Here is a 17,770-nt window from a genome sequence, read left to right as displayed (position 1 = left end):
GGCTGCAGGTAACGTCCGGAAAAGACCATGGTGGGTCAAGGCGGCTTTGTTTAGGCCATTGCAGTCCTAAAAATCGGAAGGTGTTCAGCGCCGCATGAAAATGTGAGCGAGTTCTTGCTCTTAGCCGCTGGAGAAGCGCCGTGCCTGCGTGTGACTCACCCAGCCGTAATAGCTGCGTCAGCAAGGCCTGAGATGCCAAGAGGCGGAGTGGGAGAGACTCTGCCTCATTAGTGACTTTCTTGTTTGAAGCCGCCGTTAGAACTCCCATCGCCAAGCGAAGTCCCTTTCTGTGCGCTGCCTCCAAGCGCTCGAATTGACTCGATGACGGTGTTATCAGAGGGAGCTGATAGAGAATGCGGCTTGTTATCAGTGCAGCGTTCAGTTTAAGCATGGATATAGGATTGTTTCCCCAACGTACACCTGCCAATCGACGAAGTGCGTTGATTCTTTGCATTGATGCAGCCACAACACTTTCGACCGCACCACGCGAAAGTAGCTTGTTGTCGATGGTGACGCCCAGGAATCGAACATGAGTTGCACGAAGAATTGAATACCCTTTGATATTCAGCGTCAGACGTGATGACTTGCGTCTCACTCCCGGGAAAAGCATGAAGGCAGATTTTTCTGCTGATAATGACAGGCGAAGCGTCGATAAGTGGCGATCGATAGTGGAGATTGCGGCCTGGGCTATCCGGGCCAAACGTTTGTGTTGGTACCCCGAGATCCAAATGCGGATGTCATCTGCGTAGATGGACATTTTAACTGCCGTCCGACCTACTTTCAGGGCATCTGGGAGGCTGGCCATGGCAACGTTAAAAAGCAAGGGAGGCAGGACACTTCCTTGTGGGACGCCGAGGGAAATTCGTCGTTTGTCACTCATTATACTTCCGAGCTTAACTTGGACACATCGGTCACTGAGAAATTCATGGACGAATCGAAGAGCATTTCCAGAGACGCCCATGGCTAGGAGTCCGTTGATGATGCCTGTGTGAAGCACACAGTCGTATGCCTTGGCAACGTCCATAAATATGGCGAGTGTAGAAAGGCCGTCTACGCGATGGTGCTCGATATGGCTTGGTAGATCCAAGACACTGTCCTGGGCACTCAACCGTGGACGAAATCTGGTCATACATGATGGCAGTCTATTTCTTTGCTCAAGATACCATGTTAACCTCGTACATATTAGTCTTTCCATCAACTTTGATACGCATGATGTTAGCGATACTGGCCGATGTGAGGTGAGGTTTGCAGGATCCTTTCCGGGCTTGAGCACTGGCACCACCCATGCTGTCTTCCACGCTTCTGGGATCTCTCCTGTGCTCCAGACGTGATTAAATTTGTCCAGAAGGGCTCGTTTGCGTTCATATGGCAGATCTGTCAGCATCTGATTGCTGATCGAATCGGGACCCACAGCACAGCGTCTTCTTAATTTGCTAAGCGCCAAATCCAACTCACGAAAGGTGAACGGCGTATCCATGGTATGGAATGCTGCTGACAATAGAGGGTTCGATACTCCTGCTGATCTGCCAGATGTGTATACGTCTGCAAAATCTTCTGCAAGGGTTTGCAAATCTTTTCCTTGCTTTAAAGCAAGTGCTTCGAATGGCCTGTGTACGCGAATTTTTCCAGATAGGCTATTCATTACTCCCCATATCCTTGTCATGGGAGTAAACGCCGATAAACTCTCACAGAAAGCAGCCCATTGAACTCGTCTTAATCTTCTTGTGTGACGACGGATGACAGCGTTTATCCTGTTGTATTCAGTTTTCGCAGATGGATTTCCCGTTTTTCTCATTGGTTTTCGTTCCGCTCTCCTACGCGCTGCGCAGAGGTTCTTTACTTTCAAATCAGGAGTAGGGAAATGGTCTGGCAGTTTCAACATTGAGGTAGCCACTCTTTTGCTCCGCAGCATATCTGCGAACAGCTCACCAGGGGATTCATCCAACGCTTCTTTGTATGTGTCCCAGCGGGTCACAGCACAGAATTGTCGCCCAGCAGTGTGAAATCCGGTGATGGTAGGGAAGATCGGAAAGTGGTCACTGCCCATCCTGTCTGGGGCCGTTGTTGACGATACGACAAGGTCTGTAGAATGGATCACGAGGTCTATGGCACTCCATGAATCTGGTGGTCTGAAGAAAGTTGGTTTGCCATCGTTCGTCAACTGCGATACCGTCTGCAACAGTTCGCCGTCCTTCTAACAACAGGCATCAAAAATTAAATGTAATCATCGCTGTGCGTGGCTTGCTTTGGCGAGGAACCGGAGCAACGCGGCATCGGGCATATTGACGTTGCTGTACAACCGCTCGCCGCAGATTGTGTTCACGCGGCTCTTCGGGGCTCCTGACTACGAGTTGCCTTCCCATAGCGCTATCACAATACAAATGAAATCAGTTGCTAGGTGGACTCTACTTTTATATATGAAAGTGTAGTGACATCATTCCCTGCGTCGTATGCTATAGTTCCTGTTTCCCGGAAAATGCAGCTTATGCAACCCTAGCCCTTACGGGGACACCCATGCGGTTAACTGCTTCGCAATGTTCAAACGCGCCTTAGCATCTACAAGGTATTTTCTTCAATTGTTTTGAGCTTTACTAATTCATTGAAACAAATACTGAGGTGTGTCTTGTACAGCTCAGTATTCAATATACATATCATTACCAATCCCAAGAATACAGTAAAGATATCAGAATAATTATATACTGACCTGCACAATGCCGTCAGCAACCACGATACCTCAATTCGAAGCAGTAATGAACAGGTTAGAGAGGTTGCTTCCATAAGTAGCGATGCAGTAGAAGGGCTTTACAAAATAAGGCACGGAGAAAAGCGGCAGAGAAGAAGGAGTTACAGTAAGTTTAATCAATTATTGCAGAGACATCATGCTTGAAAAGCTGGTGGCCCTTTATAAAAACTGTCTACGACTTCAATGGTCCAAGACAGCTGCAAGAATGCCAACATTATACTAAGCGACAAAAACGCAGACATTATGGAATAAGAAATTGTAAGCCCACTACCTTCCACTAATATGTAACACATTTACCAAGAGAATTTGCAATAGATTAAGCGCAACAATTGCCTTCAGTCAATACCCGCCGTGGTTGCTTATCGGCTATCGTGTTGGGCTGCTACGCACGAGGTCGCGGGATCCAATCGCGCCCGCGGCGGCCGAATTTCGATGGGAGCGAAATGCGAAAACGCCAGCGTACTTAAATTTGGGCGGACGTTAAAGCACCCCAGGTGGTCCAAATTCGCGGTGTCGCCTACTGTGGTGTGCCTCATAATCAGAAAGTGGTTTTGCAACGTAAGACCCCACAATTTTTTTCAGCCAACCAAGAGAACAGACTGGATTCAGGAAGGGATACTCTACAGTGGATCACATCCATGTCATCAGTCAGGCAATCGAGAAATCTGCAGAGTTCAATCAGCCTCTCTATATGGGTTTCATAGATTACGAAAACGCATTTGATTCAACAGAGATACCAGCAGTCATAAAGGCATTACGTAATCAAGGAGCACAGGAGGCTTACGTAAATATCTTGGAAAATATCTGCAGAGATTCCACAGCTAGTTTAATTCTCCACAAGAAAAGCAGAAAATAGCTATAACAAAAGGGGTCATAAAAGGAGACACCATCTCTCCAATGCTCTTCACTGCATGCTTGGAAGAAGTATTCAAACTAATAAACTGAGGCGGCTTAGGAGTAAGGATCAACGGCTAATATCTCAGCAATCGTCGGGTTGTAGATGACATTGCCTTGTTAAGCAACGCGGCGGACACGTTACAACAAATTATTGAGGACGTTAACAAACAGAGTGTAAAAGCAGGGTTAAAGATTAATATGCAGAAGTCAAAGATAATGATCAATAGCCTGCCAAGGCAACAAGCTTTCAGGTTCGCCAGTCAGCCTTTAGATTCAATGAAGAAACACGTTTACTTAGGTCAATTACTCATGGGGAACCCTGATCATGTGAAGGAAGTTTAAAGACGAATAAAAATTGGTTAGAGCGCATGCGACAGACATTGTCAGTTGCTGGCTGGAAGCTTATGATTATTATTGAATAGATATTTGTACAATGATTCTCTGGTGCTAACATATGGGGCGGAAACATGGAGACTGACAAACAAGCTCGAGCACAAATTAAGGACCGCGTATAGAGCGATGGAAAAAAGTATGTTGGGCGTAACGTTAAGGACAGGAAGAGAGTGGTGTGGTTCAGAAAGCAAACATGGGTTTGCCGACATTTTAGTTGACATGAAGAGAAAGAAATGGAGCTAAGCTTGTCATGTGTTGCGTAGGTTAGGTAAGCGGTGGACAAATAGTGGCGTAGAATGGGTGGCAAGTAGGGGGAAGCAAAGTGGTAGGCGGCGGAAGTCTAGGAAGGGCGATGAAATGAGGAATTGCCCAGGCGCTAGGGGGCTGTAATCGCTTGACGCAGAAGGCCAGGGGTGGTTGGAGATCTCAGAAAGGGGCCTTCGTCCTGAAGGGGACATATAGAATGTGCATGATATATATATATATATATATATATATATATATATATATATATATATATATATATAAAGTGAAGAAACGAAGGTGCACACGTAAGAAATTGCATCTTTAATGTTTTTAGCGTATTAGCATGACGCCTTTATGCGTGCGTCTACTCCACTGTATGCCGAGTGTTTTCTGATTGCTGAGGAATTTTTCAAAATTATTGTTTTAAACAAGAGCAGGTACTGTTTGTAGCGTGCGAAACGCTGGTCTCGACGCTTGATCGTCGTATAGAAATATTCGAGTGTAATAGGGTAATTCTCAGGTTTCACGTGTAAGGGGCCACCAACGCCAAGCTTTTACAGCAAAATATAAGCTTAACGGAAACACGAAACTGCGTCAGAGCCCTCACATTACAGGTAGCGTAGCGTAAGGCGTTATTTCCTTACTGGAGTACTCTCAGGAGACAACATATTGCTGGCCTGCACAAGCAAGTTCAGGCGTGAGACGGGTTGCCTTGACGGTGCTCCCTTGTAAGTACAAGTATGTGCTGCTCAAAAGCCACCAGTCTGGATGGCTTGAGCAGAAAAAAGTAAGAAAAATCTGCTAGCTGCTATGAATGCAGCATCCGTTTTCTCGTGAACTGCAGCCGCTGCACTTCAAGCTGAATTTTATTATCCTATGTGGCTGTCGATGTTTGTCATCGTACTTGCCAAAATATCAAGTTCCTCAAACAGAATGATTTTGTCGACCGTCTTTCAAATCGTTCACTACTTCAGTGGTACACAAAAACTGATTCTTAACTTGTTAAACATGTGTCATTTGCACATTTTTTATTCTTCTGTACTTTTTGGGGAAATTAGTTGCCGTATACAAATGGGGGTCAGATGGCGTACTCTGGCCTGTGAGTGCGTTCTGTATTTCTTCGCAGCAGTAGATTGCGCGTTCCGTAGGACCAGAATAAAGATTACCATACCATACCCCACTGGATGGCAGGATTCACTGGCAGGGTCTGTACTCGTTCAGTATTTGCAAGGCTTTTTGTAAACTCGAATATGCTGCAGGAACACGATACGCATTTAGGCGATGAAAGGGATACCTATTCCGCAAAGAAGAACGTGGGGAGAGCCGTATGCCGGTGCACACTATTCTCAGTGATTCAAGCGCCAGTCTCATGAGCCACGCCATTTCAGCTGTGGCTACATAATGAGTTTTATATGATTTATTGAGAAATAGTTGCCACATTTCCGAGTCTCAGTGACAGTTGTGAAAAGATATAAGGGGAGAATGAGCATACATCCAGTGATACATTTTGATCCGCAATAATGTTTACTTTCTACCCTTGGCACTCGACATTGGAGCACGAGCCTGCTCACCACTTTTCTAGCTTAGAGTAAGTTTTTCAAAAAATTCTAGCTTTTGAAGAAGATCTTCAATAGGGATTCGAGTTAGGTCAGGTGGTATGCGATGGCGTTGTTTTCAGCGCCATAACCTCTGCACAAAGGACAAAAAAATGACATTAATTTTTAGCTTTTAGGCATTGTAGAGCCTTGAAGTGTTTATCGATATTACAAATATTCAGCGTCTGGTTAACAAGACTTACGCTTTCCTTAATCATGAATGTGTGGTAGCGTGTGGGCTGGTCAGTTTCTTGAGAAGGGTGACTATATCGAGCGTAAGCGTATTAAACTAAAATTATACATTCACTTAAAACCATTATAGTGAGCTCCATTCACTCGTCAAAAAATGAAACACTTTTACTTTGTGCCTTTGCGAGAAATGGAGGCCTATTATATCGCCGCCCCATCTAGTCATCCCTTCTATTTTGCATTGCATCCAGCCACTTGCTGCATACTGCCACATCTAATGCCACTTATATATGGCGTTGGCTTCAGAATGTGTTATGACAACAACTACCTTGACTTAGGCCAAAGAAGGCGGCACTTACCGTGGAGGAACGAGCAGTTTGCCGCAGTCGCCTCTGTTCGTGGCGCATTTTCCCGTCTCCCGGAACCGAAGGCTCCCATTAACGCAGTGGCACATGGTGTCCCCAACAGCGCACACCGGTTGCTTGTCGTCGCACTGGCATGGCGCGCAGTGCTCTTCTTGTGGTTTTGGGATGCTAGGGAAAGAAAGTCAGGAGTTTGCAATCAAAATTACTTAAGAGGCTAACGCTCAATCAGGAAAGTAAATATGTTGCTTGTTTCACAATCTCTAGTGCATATGACGGCACACCGAGGAATTCATATAAGTTGCGAAAGCAGCGTGAAATTTTCACGTGGACATTTATAACGTTAAATCAATATACACGAGCCAAGTTTAGTGCTTTAGTAGCTTCCACTTTACAAGCTCTTACAGTGATAGCTTCGTAGTCATTACTTCAGACTGAAGTCTTAAGCGATGAGCGAGTTACGGCGCTTCGCACAGGCCGCAACAGCACGCCTAGCGTGTCGTGGTAGTCGCAGCGACGTTATCACCAGGTGAAGCTTGTCTCAACTGTGGCTGTAGGAACGGTTTCTGGTATATATTTGGAGCAATAGAACAAGTATTTCTTATGCACCGTTTAGAGCAGTCTATATGGCTCGCTAGTTGACGTCAATTTAACTCACAAGGGCGCATGTGACAACGCAGGAACTATTGAACAGGAATTTCTTCATGTTTCCTTACAGGGGAAATAGGTAACATAATCTTTCCACTCTTTTGTTTTCAGCACGGAATTTAAATAATACTTCGGATTGATAGCCTGCCACTGATATTTTCCGTGTATTTAGTTTCGGCAGTAATTTTCTCGCACATCCGAGACAGTTGCTTGTTTGGCGCTCTACTGTAAATAAGAATGGTTTCGGCGTCTTATAGCAAGTGTTTGTCACCTTCGGCTCCGCCTATCAGGTCGGCTAAAAGATTGATAATCAACTTCAGCAATAATTATTGTCGATACATACAAACCAAGTCAGCGCAATTTCTATGCGGGAATTAGGAGAACCGATCCGGATATCAAGAATCGTCGGCGTATACAAAGGATTGAGCGAGCTTACTTATGCTCGGCCATCTACCAACGCTCGCGTCAGCAGCGCGTTCTTAACGAACCCGCGGCCGTGCGGGGCTTCAAAACTGGCTGCGTTGCTGGCTGCTCCGAAATCAATTACATATATTGTCACGTGGCACTAACGGTCAAGGAGATAGCTCCAAACTGCAAATGGTGGGGCTCTTTATTGAGCGCACCTATGCCTAGAAAAACAGGCTTTACTCAAAGCACAGCGATAGCGCCTAAGAATGTCGGTGATCGTCGAGAATCGATCACCGAGTCAAGCGCGTAGGCTTTTATTCCTGAGTCATCGAAGGTTACAGAGAAATCGCTTGTGCCCACGTATTTTCCAAAGGGTACTACAAACTTCGCGTTACGCATACATGCAATGAGATTACACAAAGTTCGGTGATAACAGGCAGCGGACAGACCCATCGAGAACATTGGAGAAACTGCCGATACATACAGGTGTGTCATGCGTTGAGCGATAACATTTGTCTGAAGGTGAAACGTGGTCACCCCGTAAAAATAAACAAGTACACGTGTCGGTACCCCCTCTTAAAACGCATAATCTCGATGCTGCAAACAAAAAAACGAGAGTGAATGACAAAATGCTTGTTTGTAAAAAATATAGCAAAAAACAAAGCAGGAAACAATGTCCTGAATTTTGTTAGCGCTGGCATAACGGCTTAAAGCGCACATCATGGACTATCTCAGGTCGCGATTGTGATTGGGAAGTACCATCTGGCACATCCTCAGAATTCAGTGCGCCAGTGTGTTGATTAATCGGGATGGGTTAATGACGTCGCAGTTGTTGCTGACTGAGTTCTCGTCGGCTTATCGGGGTCGAAACATTGTTGCTAGGCTGTCATTCCACGTAGCGTCGCCGAAGATTGTAGTGCCGGCTGTCGGTCCCCTGCCGATTCTAGATGCTGGGCGGGAAAGAACAACTATTTGCCGGGTTGATAAGGAACCCGCCCAAGACTATCGTTGCAATTGTTTCGGAGCCCACAATTATTGAGAAGACGCTTGAAATACGGGCCAGAGAATACAACCGCCAAGGTCGATCCAAATAAGTCGCGAAGCGTCGGGCGAAAAGCGTTTCAGAAGAAATTGTCAGTGACATCAGGAAGGGTAGTTTTGAGAGCAGCGATTGAAGCGCGACTATGTTTAGAAGAACGAACATTGGGAAATCAAAAAAAGCGTTTATTTAAAGGGAGACAAAGTTAGATTCATTCAACGAAAATAAAATTCCTTATCAGTTTTTTATGGACGTCACGATTAAAAAAATGACAACTCTATTTTATCATTATCAGTCAACGCGTTTTCTCAGTGCTATGGTAAGACAGGGCGTTTATGCCACTATCGCTTGCACAGCAATGTAGCTCTTGAAGTGTTAAGAAAGGCGAGCTCGTAAAGTTCACCTGTTAGAATACGTCCCCCTAACACGTTGGTCTCTTTTGCTTGTCGAGGTTTAATTAGCCTGAATTTGGTGACGTGGGTAGATTCATAATTTCTGAGCCTGTTCAGTCAAAAGTAGTGAGTTACAACCACCAAATAATTGCTTACTTTAGTTGTTTTCGTGGAATTGCGCAGGCCAATGGGCTTGGCGTCCGACAATGGAACCAGCACTCTATACCTAAAGCTTTCGTTGGCCTCCAAAGAAATTATGTTTTGTACAGGGGTGCGATTTCGAAATACGTACGGCTGGTATTTTTCTTGCACTGCTTTCTGCTCTGAAAGCCCGAAATGCGCATCAAGTCGAATGGCGGGGCATTTAATGATACAGCTCTAACGGCAGACCACTAACACAAATTTCGCGCCTTCTTGAGCAAGATGACGTCACTTATAGTTTTAACGGATATGACTTCACATTGTTTTTTTCTTCCGCCATGAGTGTTTTCTCCTCGTACAGATGGCGGCAAGCCCCATAAACTGCCGATGAACCGCCATGCATTGAACATGTGGGCTTCTATGGAAGCTTACCCGCCGTGGTTGCTCAGTGGCTATGGTGTTGGGCTGCTGAGCACGAGGTCGCGTGATCGAATCCCGGCCACGGCGGCCGCATTTCGATGGGGGCGAAATGCGAAAACACCCGTGTGCTTAGATTTAGGTGCACGTTAAAGAACCCCAGGTGGTCAAAATTTCCGTAGACCTCCACTACGGCGTGCCTCATAATCAGAAAGTGGTTTTGGCACGTAAAACCCCAAATATTAAAAAAATTATCTATGGAAGCTTCGCTACCAGGTATATTTCCGCCGTCTGGTAACAATAACCTGCACCGAAGCTCAAGCGCTAGGTGCCGGTGACCTGCACGAGACGATCAGAGCGGCCTGCGGGAAGATCCACAGAAGTTGTGCTAAAAATCGCCGCCCAAATAGGCCTCGATCTTTGACATAGTTAAAGAAGAGCTTCAGCGGTCACAAGAAGTACGAGAAGTTCCGGCATCACCACAGCCCCAGCCCGAAGCGATGACAAATGCTGCCGTCGCCCGCAGTTAAGATCCCTCTCAGCGACCGCGTCAGGGACGTGTAACGCCGCAGTTGCGTCGTCCACGGCCGCCGCTGCCTGCACGCCCGGCCATCGCCAGCGCAGTACCTTAGCGAGAGGAACACCTAGTGCGCCCCCGCCCATAGCCCGCTCTGTTATCACTGCTGGGAAACCGCACATGTCTACTACCGGTGCCCATAACACGACTTGGGATTACAAAAGTTCGCCGTGAACGCGCCGCGCCCACAGCAAGGGGAAAGGCCACATGATATCGTCGACAACCTCGCCACGATTCCGTGGAGCCCTCGACGATCGTGCCGTTCGCTGTCACAAGGGCGCGGTCTGCCCACCTCCAGAGAACTTAAAGCAGCAACCCATGGAGGCGTGGCTTCTGCCCATCGAAATGACGAAGATCTTCCTCCGCTGACGATGACTCTTTGAGGACCATCTTGACGACGTTGCAACGACACGACGCCACGATCTTCTTGGTTTTGTCAGGTGGAAGTTCATTTTACGCATTTCATTTTACAGGTGTTGTAGCCTGCTGCTTCGCCGATGATCCGGGAGAGCGCTGGTGTTGTCTTCACGGTCAGGATGTGGATCCCGCCTTTTCGGGGGTATCTGTTATCTGAACGCAAAGCACCTCCACCATAAATGAACTAATATGTGAGCGCGATAAAAAACCGCAGAGACAAGAAAGGTGGACAAACGCAAGCACTAAGTTACTAGTTCAATTATTTAAAACCAACTGGCCCAACAATCAACTCTCCTGGAATCTCTCTCCACCCGATGTCACGTGGTAGTGATGGTCAAGAACATAACAGCAAAACTGAATGGCACAAATATATTTTTATTGGACACACGTGTGCCCAGAAAAACAGGCTTCACTCGATGCATATCGATAGTGGTACACAGTCGGTGATCGTCGAAAATTGATCAGCGAGTAAAGCGTGTCGGTTTTCATACATCAGTGATGGAAAGTTCCAGATACATCGCTGGTGCCCGCGTATCTTCCGGAAAGTACTCCACGGTTCATGTTGCGCATATATGCAGTTAGGTTATACAAAGTTTGGTGACAACAGGCAGCGGTTACACCATCGATAAACTTCGAAATATTTTCGATACGTACAGGCTCGTCCTGCGTTGAGTCCAACATTTTTTGGACGGTAAAACGTGGTAAACCCATAAGGATAAACAAGTACACCTGTCAATATGCGATTTCTATAACAATGAGTTTAAAAAATGTGCTCCAACCTAACTGTCTCTGCCTTCAGTAAAGCAAAGGTGCTAGGCATAGTCAAAGAAACCTAAACCTGTGCCAAACTCGCCTGGACTATACATGCGAATGCACTGCATCCCCTGCTCTTATATAGACTTCGCTTCATTGCCGAGAGAAGCTTTACGCACGCCTAGGCCTAAGTGTGGGTGCGCATGACGCTTGTTACCCTCGTACTCTGGAACATTCCTCCCTGAACGTACCCTGTCGACTCAATGGATGAATAGATGGATACTATGAGCGTCCATATTGAAACGGGGCGGTGGGTTGTGCCACCAAGTTCTTTTTACTATAATGCCTAATGTTCTATCTCCGTGAAAAAAAAAAGAAAAACCAAGAAGAATTCTCTTCACCAACCTTTCTCAGCCCCTATTAGTAACTTTGTTTTTGTGCGCTTCCGCTATTTGTAGTTTCCCTAGTTTCCTTCCAGCACTCTTCCAATCTCACCTTACTAATGTTTTTGGTGGAACTGTTTCCTTTTCCCTGTGCTCGTTGAGCTCAAGGGCTTCAAGAGGCCACACATTGGTAAATGGACCGCTGGGCAGATATCTTCATATTTTAATAAAAATTGCTGTATCGTTTCTCTGGCTTTACCGCAGCAAGCACCTGCTTCTTTTCCCTTGTTGTGTACCAATCTATAGGTGCGTATTTTAAGGCATCCTGATCTCGGTGCGAAATGTAATGAGCTTCACTTCGAGTTATCACATATAGCTTTTTTCCTGATTTCGTTTTTTTCTCTTAAGTAATTACTCATAGCAAGTGTATTTTCCATTGCGCAGTTCATTTATGCATTTCTTACTTTCCGATTGGGGTTCTTGTTTGCCATTTTGCTCACCATACGTGTCGGATACTTGCTGGTAAGCGTCCTAGTTCTTTTCTTCCACTGTGAATCAATTTTCTTCCTGCACAGATATCGGAACACTCTCGCTTCCTTTACTTGAAAACTTCTCCAGCCTATATCACCCTGCCTAACTTCATTTGTAATCTTCAAGGGTCCGCCAATGTGAGGATTCCCATTGGGGTCTGGTTGCTATCGAGTTCTCATCGTACTCTTGATTTCAAACAAAGACGGACGGACGGAAAAAACTTTAATGGAAAAAGGACCTGCGAGGTTGCCAGCCCGGGCTCAGGCCACCCGGGCATTGTGTGCCGTGAGGCATAGCCTTTCCACCACTGCCCGGGCCCGCTGGGTAGCCCATAATTGGTCGTGTAGTTCTGAGCTAGTCAGAGCGCTTAGCCATCGCTCCTCGAGAAGGTCCGGTTCTATCTTGTCCTCTACGTATACTGAACCGATCTGTGTGCACTTCCACAAGATGTGTGCCATGTCTGCGTGTTCGTGTTTGCAGAGCTTGCAGCTTGCGTCTGGATATTGTGTTGAATTTATTCTGTTTAAGTGTACTGGGTTTGGGAACGTTCTGGTTTGCAATCTTCTCCAATCTGTTTCTTGAGACCTGTCGAGTTGTTTGTGGGGTTGTGGGTATGCTTCTCTTTGTTTCGTGTAGTGTGTCAGTATGTCCTGGTGCGTGACCAGTCTGTCCCTGTCGTCTTTGATCGCTTCTTCGTCGTCCTCGCCTCCTCCGTCTTCTCCATCGCCTCCGCCGCAGTCCTTTCCTCTTCCCCAAGGGTTGCGGGGTGTTGGGCCGTCACTGTCCGTGCCGCGGTGGGTTAGTGTTCGCGCGACTCGGTGGGCCTTCTCGCTGAGGTTGGGAGGGGCATTCATGGTAACTTCTCCCATATGTGCCGGGATCCATTTGAGGTATTTGGGTGTAATTGTGCCGTTCTTAAACTCTTCTGCTCTGTGGTTCAGGATTTTGGCCGCCTCGGTGGAGACCCAGCCCTTTGTGAAATTCCTAATAGCCGTCTTCGAGTCGCTGATTATTGTTCTGTATTGTTGCCGACCGCTGATTATAGCCAATGCGATTGCCGTTTCTTCCGCTGCCTCCGACGATCTAGTCCTTATGGAGCCCGCAGTCACGGTCTTTCCTTTCGTGCATACGACCGCCATTGCGAAGAGGGAGTTACCTTTGTCAGCGCCGACACCACCATTGTCGTCCCTGTTTCGGGGGTACCGCGCGGCGTCTACGAAGAGCACCCCCTCCCGCGCGCCGTGATTTTTGAGAATCGTTTTCGTGCGGCATTTTCTTCTCTCGACATTGTGCACTGGGTGCATGTTCTTCGGGATATTTTCCGTGTTAATTGCGGCTCGGACGTCTGGGTGAATCTGCATCTTGGGGCCCTTCATTCCGTGGTAGTTTATGCCGATCTTTTCCATGATTTCTCTGCCCGCCTTGGTTCCGGAGAGTCTTTCAGGTTGCGCTATTCTCTGTGCTTCTGCGATCTCCTCCAGCGTGTTATGCACCCCGAGTTGTAGTAACCTTTCGTTTCTTGTGTATTGGGGGAGACCCAGTGCTGTTCTGTACGCTTTTCTAATGAGCGCGTCGATCCTGTCTTTCTCGGCCTTGTTCCAGTGGACGAATGCCGCCACGTACGCGACGTGGCTGATCGCGAAGGCCTGAACGAGCCGTACGACGTTTCTTTCCTTAATGCCCCTCCTGTTGTTGGAGACTCTCTGTATTAACCGAATGGCCGCCATGACTTTCTTTTCCAGGCGTGTTATAGTTTCCGTGTTTGTTCCCCTGGCTTCGATCCAGAGACCCAGGACTCTAATCTTTTGGACCATGGGTATCTCCGTGCCTTTCCTCGTGGTTAATCTGATTCCCCTTTTGTGTAGTTCTGCTACGTCTCTGGACGGTTTGCCGGACCTCCTGGGGCGGTAGAGCAGCAGTTCCGATTTTTCCGGTGAGCATTCAAGTCCGGTGCCCTCTAGATGATTTTCGATTGCCTCCACCGCCCCTTGAAGTCTGTTCTCCATATCACCCTCGCTTGCGTCTTTCGTGGTCCAAATCGTAATGTCGTCTGCATAAACGGTGTGATTAATGCCTTCTATTCCGTCCAGTTTTTCCGATAGTCCGATCATGACGAGGTTGAAGCGCATCGGTGACACGACGGACCCTTGCGGCGTGCCAGCGCTGCCCATGTCCACCTGGATACTCTCCTCCTCGTCCAGTCTGATTCTGGCTGTTCTTCCCGTAAGGAAATTTCGGATAAAATTATACGTTCGTTCGCCCAGGCCGAGTTGCACGATTCTGTCGAGTATGGCCGTGTGCTTCTTCAGACTGGACGAGGAGGAGAGTATCCAGGTGGACATGGGCAGCGCTGGCACGCCGCAAGGGTCCGTGTGTCACCGATGCTCTTCAACCTTCAAACAAAGAACCGCATTTGAAATGCAGGTCTCGGAACCAATAACCCTTTCAGATATCCTGGAGCACTTCCTACCTATTCTATAGCCACAGTGCTCGGTTTTCATTAGGGCCGCATTTCTCTTGCCGTTTGCTGTCATTCTTTTTTTCCTGTGTTTACGTATATCTATGGTCCATCTATTGTATATCTTTATCTGAGTATTTCTTAATGAAAAGAGACAGAAGATCCAACCTGGAGGTTACTGTGCAAGAGTCCTCCTAGTGGACTGTGCATTTCGGCCACTACTGATTGATACAGCTGGAGGAGAGAGGAGGTGACGAGCTGCTCTAGCCAATGAGCAGTGGCCCAAATTGATAGTCCAGTAGGTGGACTCCTAAAAAATCCCCCCCCCCTCCATCCTGGACAGAAGTGGTTGATTCTTTGAGACGTGTAGGAGTTTCATCAGTCGAATAGGGGGCGCTCTACGCCACTCGGAAGAGTTGAGAGAAAACTTCGACTCGCGGAGCATTGCTAATTTGCTAGCGCAATAAAATGAGATGGACGGCATTGGAGCCAGAGCCGGGAGAAACTAGGTCTACGGTGCCAAAGACGTATAGCATTGCTATTGTATCTTACGTTGGAAAACCCTCCTTCTTACTCTGGCTAAGCCATTATGTTTACCGGCATGTAAATTCAACCTAAGGCTCAGCAATGCTCTAAGGACGAAGTCAAAATACATATTGAAGTTGGTTCGTATCTTTTAAACTAACATCTTCAAACAGAAATAAATTATGACTAAAACTGGGATGTTGAAATGCTGGATATTTATAGGTAGCAGCAAATGAGATGTCGAAATAGGACCATTTTTAGATTAAACTGTCCGCAAAGCTCACATTGTTCAGCTATCATTGTTAACGATAGGTTGCGCATTACAAGAAACGCGCAAGGAATTTTCAGCGTTTCCCTCAGCCACATTGGAGGAACTTGCAGAGGAAGCGGAGCATTTATTCAGCATTGAAACGGATTGTGTTGGTAGACACGACGTGCTTGATATTGCAGAAACAGCACTGCAATACAGCTTAAAACACATGTGTGCACAATGTCTGTGCGGGAACAAGGAAAGCAGATTCCAATATAACAATCGCTGGAGTAAACAAACGAATGAGCTAGCTTACTTCTGCTAAGCCGTCTACCAACGCCGGCGTCAGCAGCACGTTCTTATCGACTCCGAGGCCATGCGGGGCTCCGAAACTGGCTGCGTCGCTCGCTGACCAGATAACAGTTACATATTTGCGACATCTATAAACAATGAACATCGGAGATTTTCGCCGACTTGAATGTGTCTGCCTTCAGTAAAGCAAATGTGCTATGCATAGTCAAATGAAGGTAAACCTGTGCGAAGCTCGCCCAGACTACACGCGGAAATAAATATGCACAACCTGCTCTCCTATAGCTTTTGCTTCATTGCCAAGGGACGTTATACGCACGCCCTGGCCTAAGTGAGCTTGCGTAAGAGGCATAGTAACCGTGTGCTCTAGAAGATTCCTACCGCTGCACTCCCTGTCGACTCAATGGATTTGATGGATGGATAGACGGATGCAAGCACCCCTTTGGAACGGGGCTGTGGCTTGTGCCACCAAGCGCTTGTTACTATATTGCCTAATGTCCTGCTTATCATGAAAACAAGATCATGGAGAATTTTCATGACGAAACTTGCTGAACCCCTATTGGTAATTATGTTTTTATGCGCTCCCGTTACTTGCAGTTTTCCTAGTTTTCTTCCAGCAATCTGCCACTCGCGCTTACTAGACTCTAATGCACATATGTTTACCTTTCCCCTGTGCTCTGGGAAATCAAGGGCTTCAAGGAGGCCACAGGTGCCTAAATGAACCGCCGGGCACATATCTTCACGTTCTAGTAAAAATTCCTCCATCGTATACCTAGCTTTACCACAGCAAGCACCTGCTTCTTTGCCCTTCTTGTAGATCTCTCTATATGTGCGTATTCTAAGGCATCCTCATATCGTTTCGAAATAAAAAGAGCTTCTATTTGAGTTTTAATAAATTGAGTCTTTCCTGAAATTCCTTTTCCCTCTTAAATAGTTGCTCATACCAGTTATCTTTTCCATTGCCACCACCAATGAGATTGTCTTAGTCTCTTTGGATTTCGGCTCGACATTCTTTGTTGCCATGTTGCTCACCTTACGCGTCGCATATTTGCTGATAAACTGCCTAGTTGCTTTCCTCCACCGTGAATCAGTGTTCTTTGTGTACAAATACCTGAACACTTTCCCAATCCATTTACTTTACTCTTTGGTCTAGAGTCGTTCTTCACAATCAGTTTTACGCTGAGCATCCATCAATTGTCCAGCTCATGTGGCTTTGCGGAGGCTCACTGTACTCTTCCCTTGAGCGCTCAGTGCGAGGCGTCTCACGAAGCTCTTGTTGCCATAGGGTCCTGATTTTGTCCATGGCTTCGGACAAACAACCGCATTTCCAAATGTAAGTGCTTTCCTCGTATCCCGGAGCACCTCGTACCTATTGTATCCCCGTAGCACTCTGTGTTTCATTATGGCCGCATTTTTTCCCTTTTGCTGTGTTTCCACATATCTCTTGCCTATTAATATATCTACTGCATACTCATATCTATCTACTGCTTCAAGAAAACCGATAGCGGTGCGTCTTCCCCAGAGAAGTGCTCACTTCGCTTCATGATCATTTGCGACAATTCTTCCAGACGTGTAAAGGTTTGGTTTCATCACTTGAGTGGCGGTGCTGCACCTCACTCTGTGGAGTGGCGAGAAGAGTTTGAGCCGAGGTTTATTCGGAAATTCTGTGCTGCGTTTGCACGATTTATAGCTAAATAAAATGAGTGGGTAAAACCACACGCGGCTTCCGACACGTCTATGGAGCCGAAGGTTCCTGCTTATTGCTAAGGAATCTTATCTTGAAAAGCCTTCGTCCGTGCTCCCGATAAGCCCTTTATTTCACCGGCACATAAAATAAACGAAAATGCTGCAATTTGTGTTGAATAAGTAGTAAAGTATATTTCAAGCTTCCTTCACATCCTTTAAACTAATATCACCAAATAAAAATAAATAGTGGCTAAATCTGGCAAGTGGAAAGCGCTGGCCACTGAAAGATACCAACAAATGTGATGTCGAATTAGGGCCTCGTCGCTAAATGAAACTACCGGTAGAGCGGAGCCTGGTCTGATATCATTGTGAACGATAGCTTGCGCGTTACAAGAAACGTGCAACAGATTT

At 46.6% G+C, this 17,770-nt stretch overlaps 1 protein-coding gene across 7 annotated transcripts in view; it reads right to left on the bottom strand.

Annotated features, from left to right (window-relative positions):
- The window catches only part of LOC135914494 (low-density lipoprotein receptor-related protein-like), a 172,151-nt gene that overhangs the window by 123,331 nt on the left and 31,050 nt on the right, over nucleotides 1-17,770 (bottom strand). For 6 of the 7 annotated variants that reach the window (XM_065447372.1, XM_065447377.1, XM_065447375.1 and 3 more), the window contains exon 6: nucleotides 6,423-6,596. The exons of the other annotated variant lie outside the window; for it this stretch is intronic. In XM_065447372.1, the coding sequence (XP_065303444.1) occupies nucleotides 6,423-6,596 (174 nt within the window). The remainder of the gene's footprint in view (nucleotides 1-6,422; nucleotides 6,597-17,770) is intronic. 7 annotated transcript variants of the gene reach the window in all.

Source organism: Dermacentor albipictus, chromosome 8, assembly GCF_038994185.2.
Source record: "Dermacentor albipictus isolate Rhodes 1998 colony chromosome 8, USDA_Dalb.pri_finalv2, whole genome shotgun sequence".
NCBI classification, from domain to species: Eukaryota; Metazoa; Arthropoda; class Arachnida; order Ixodida; family Ixodidae; genus Dermacentor; species Dermacentor albipictus.
This window is presented reverse-complemented; position numbering and strand designations above follow the sequence as displayed.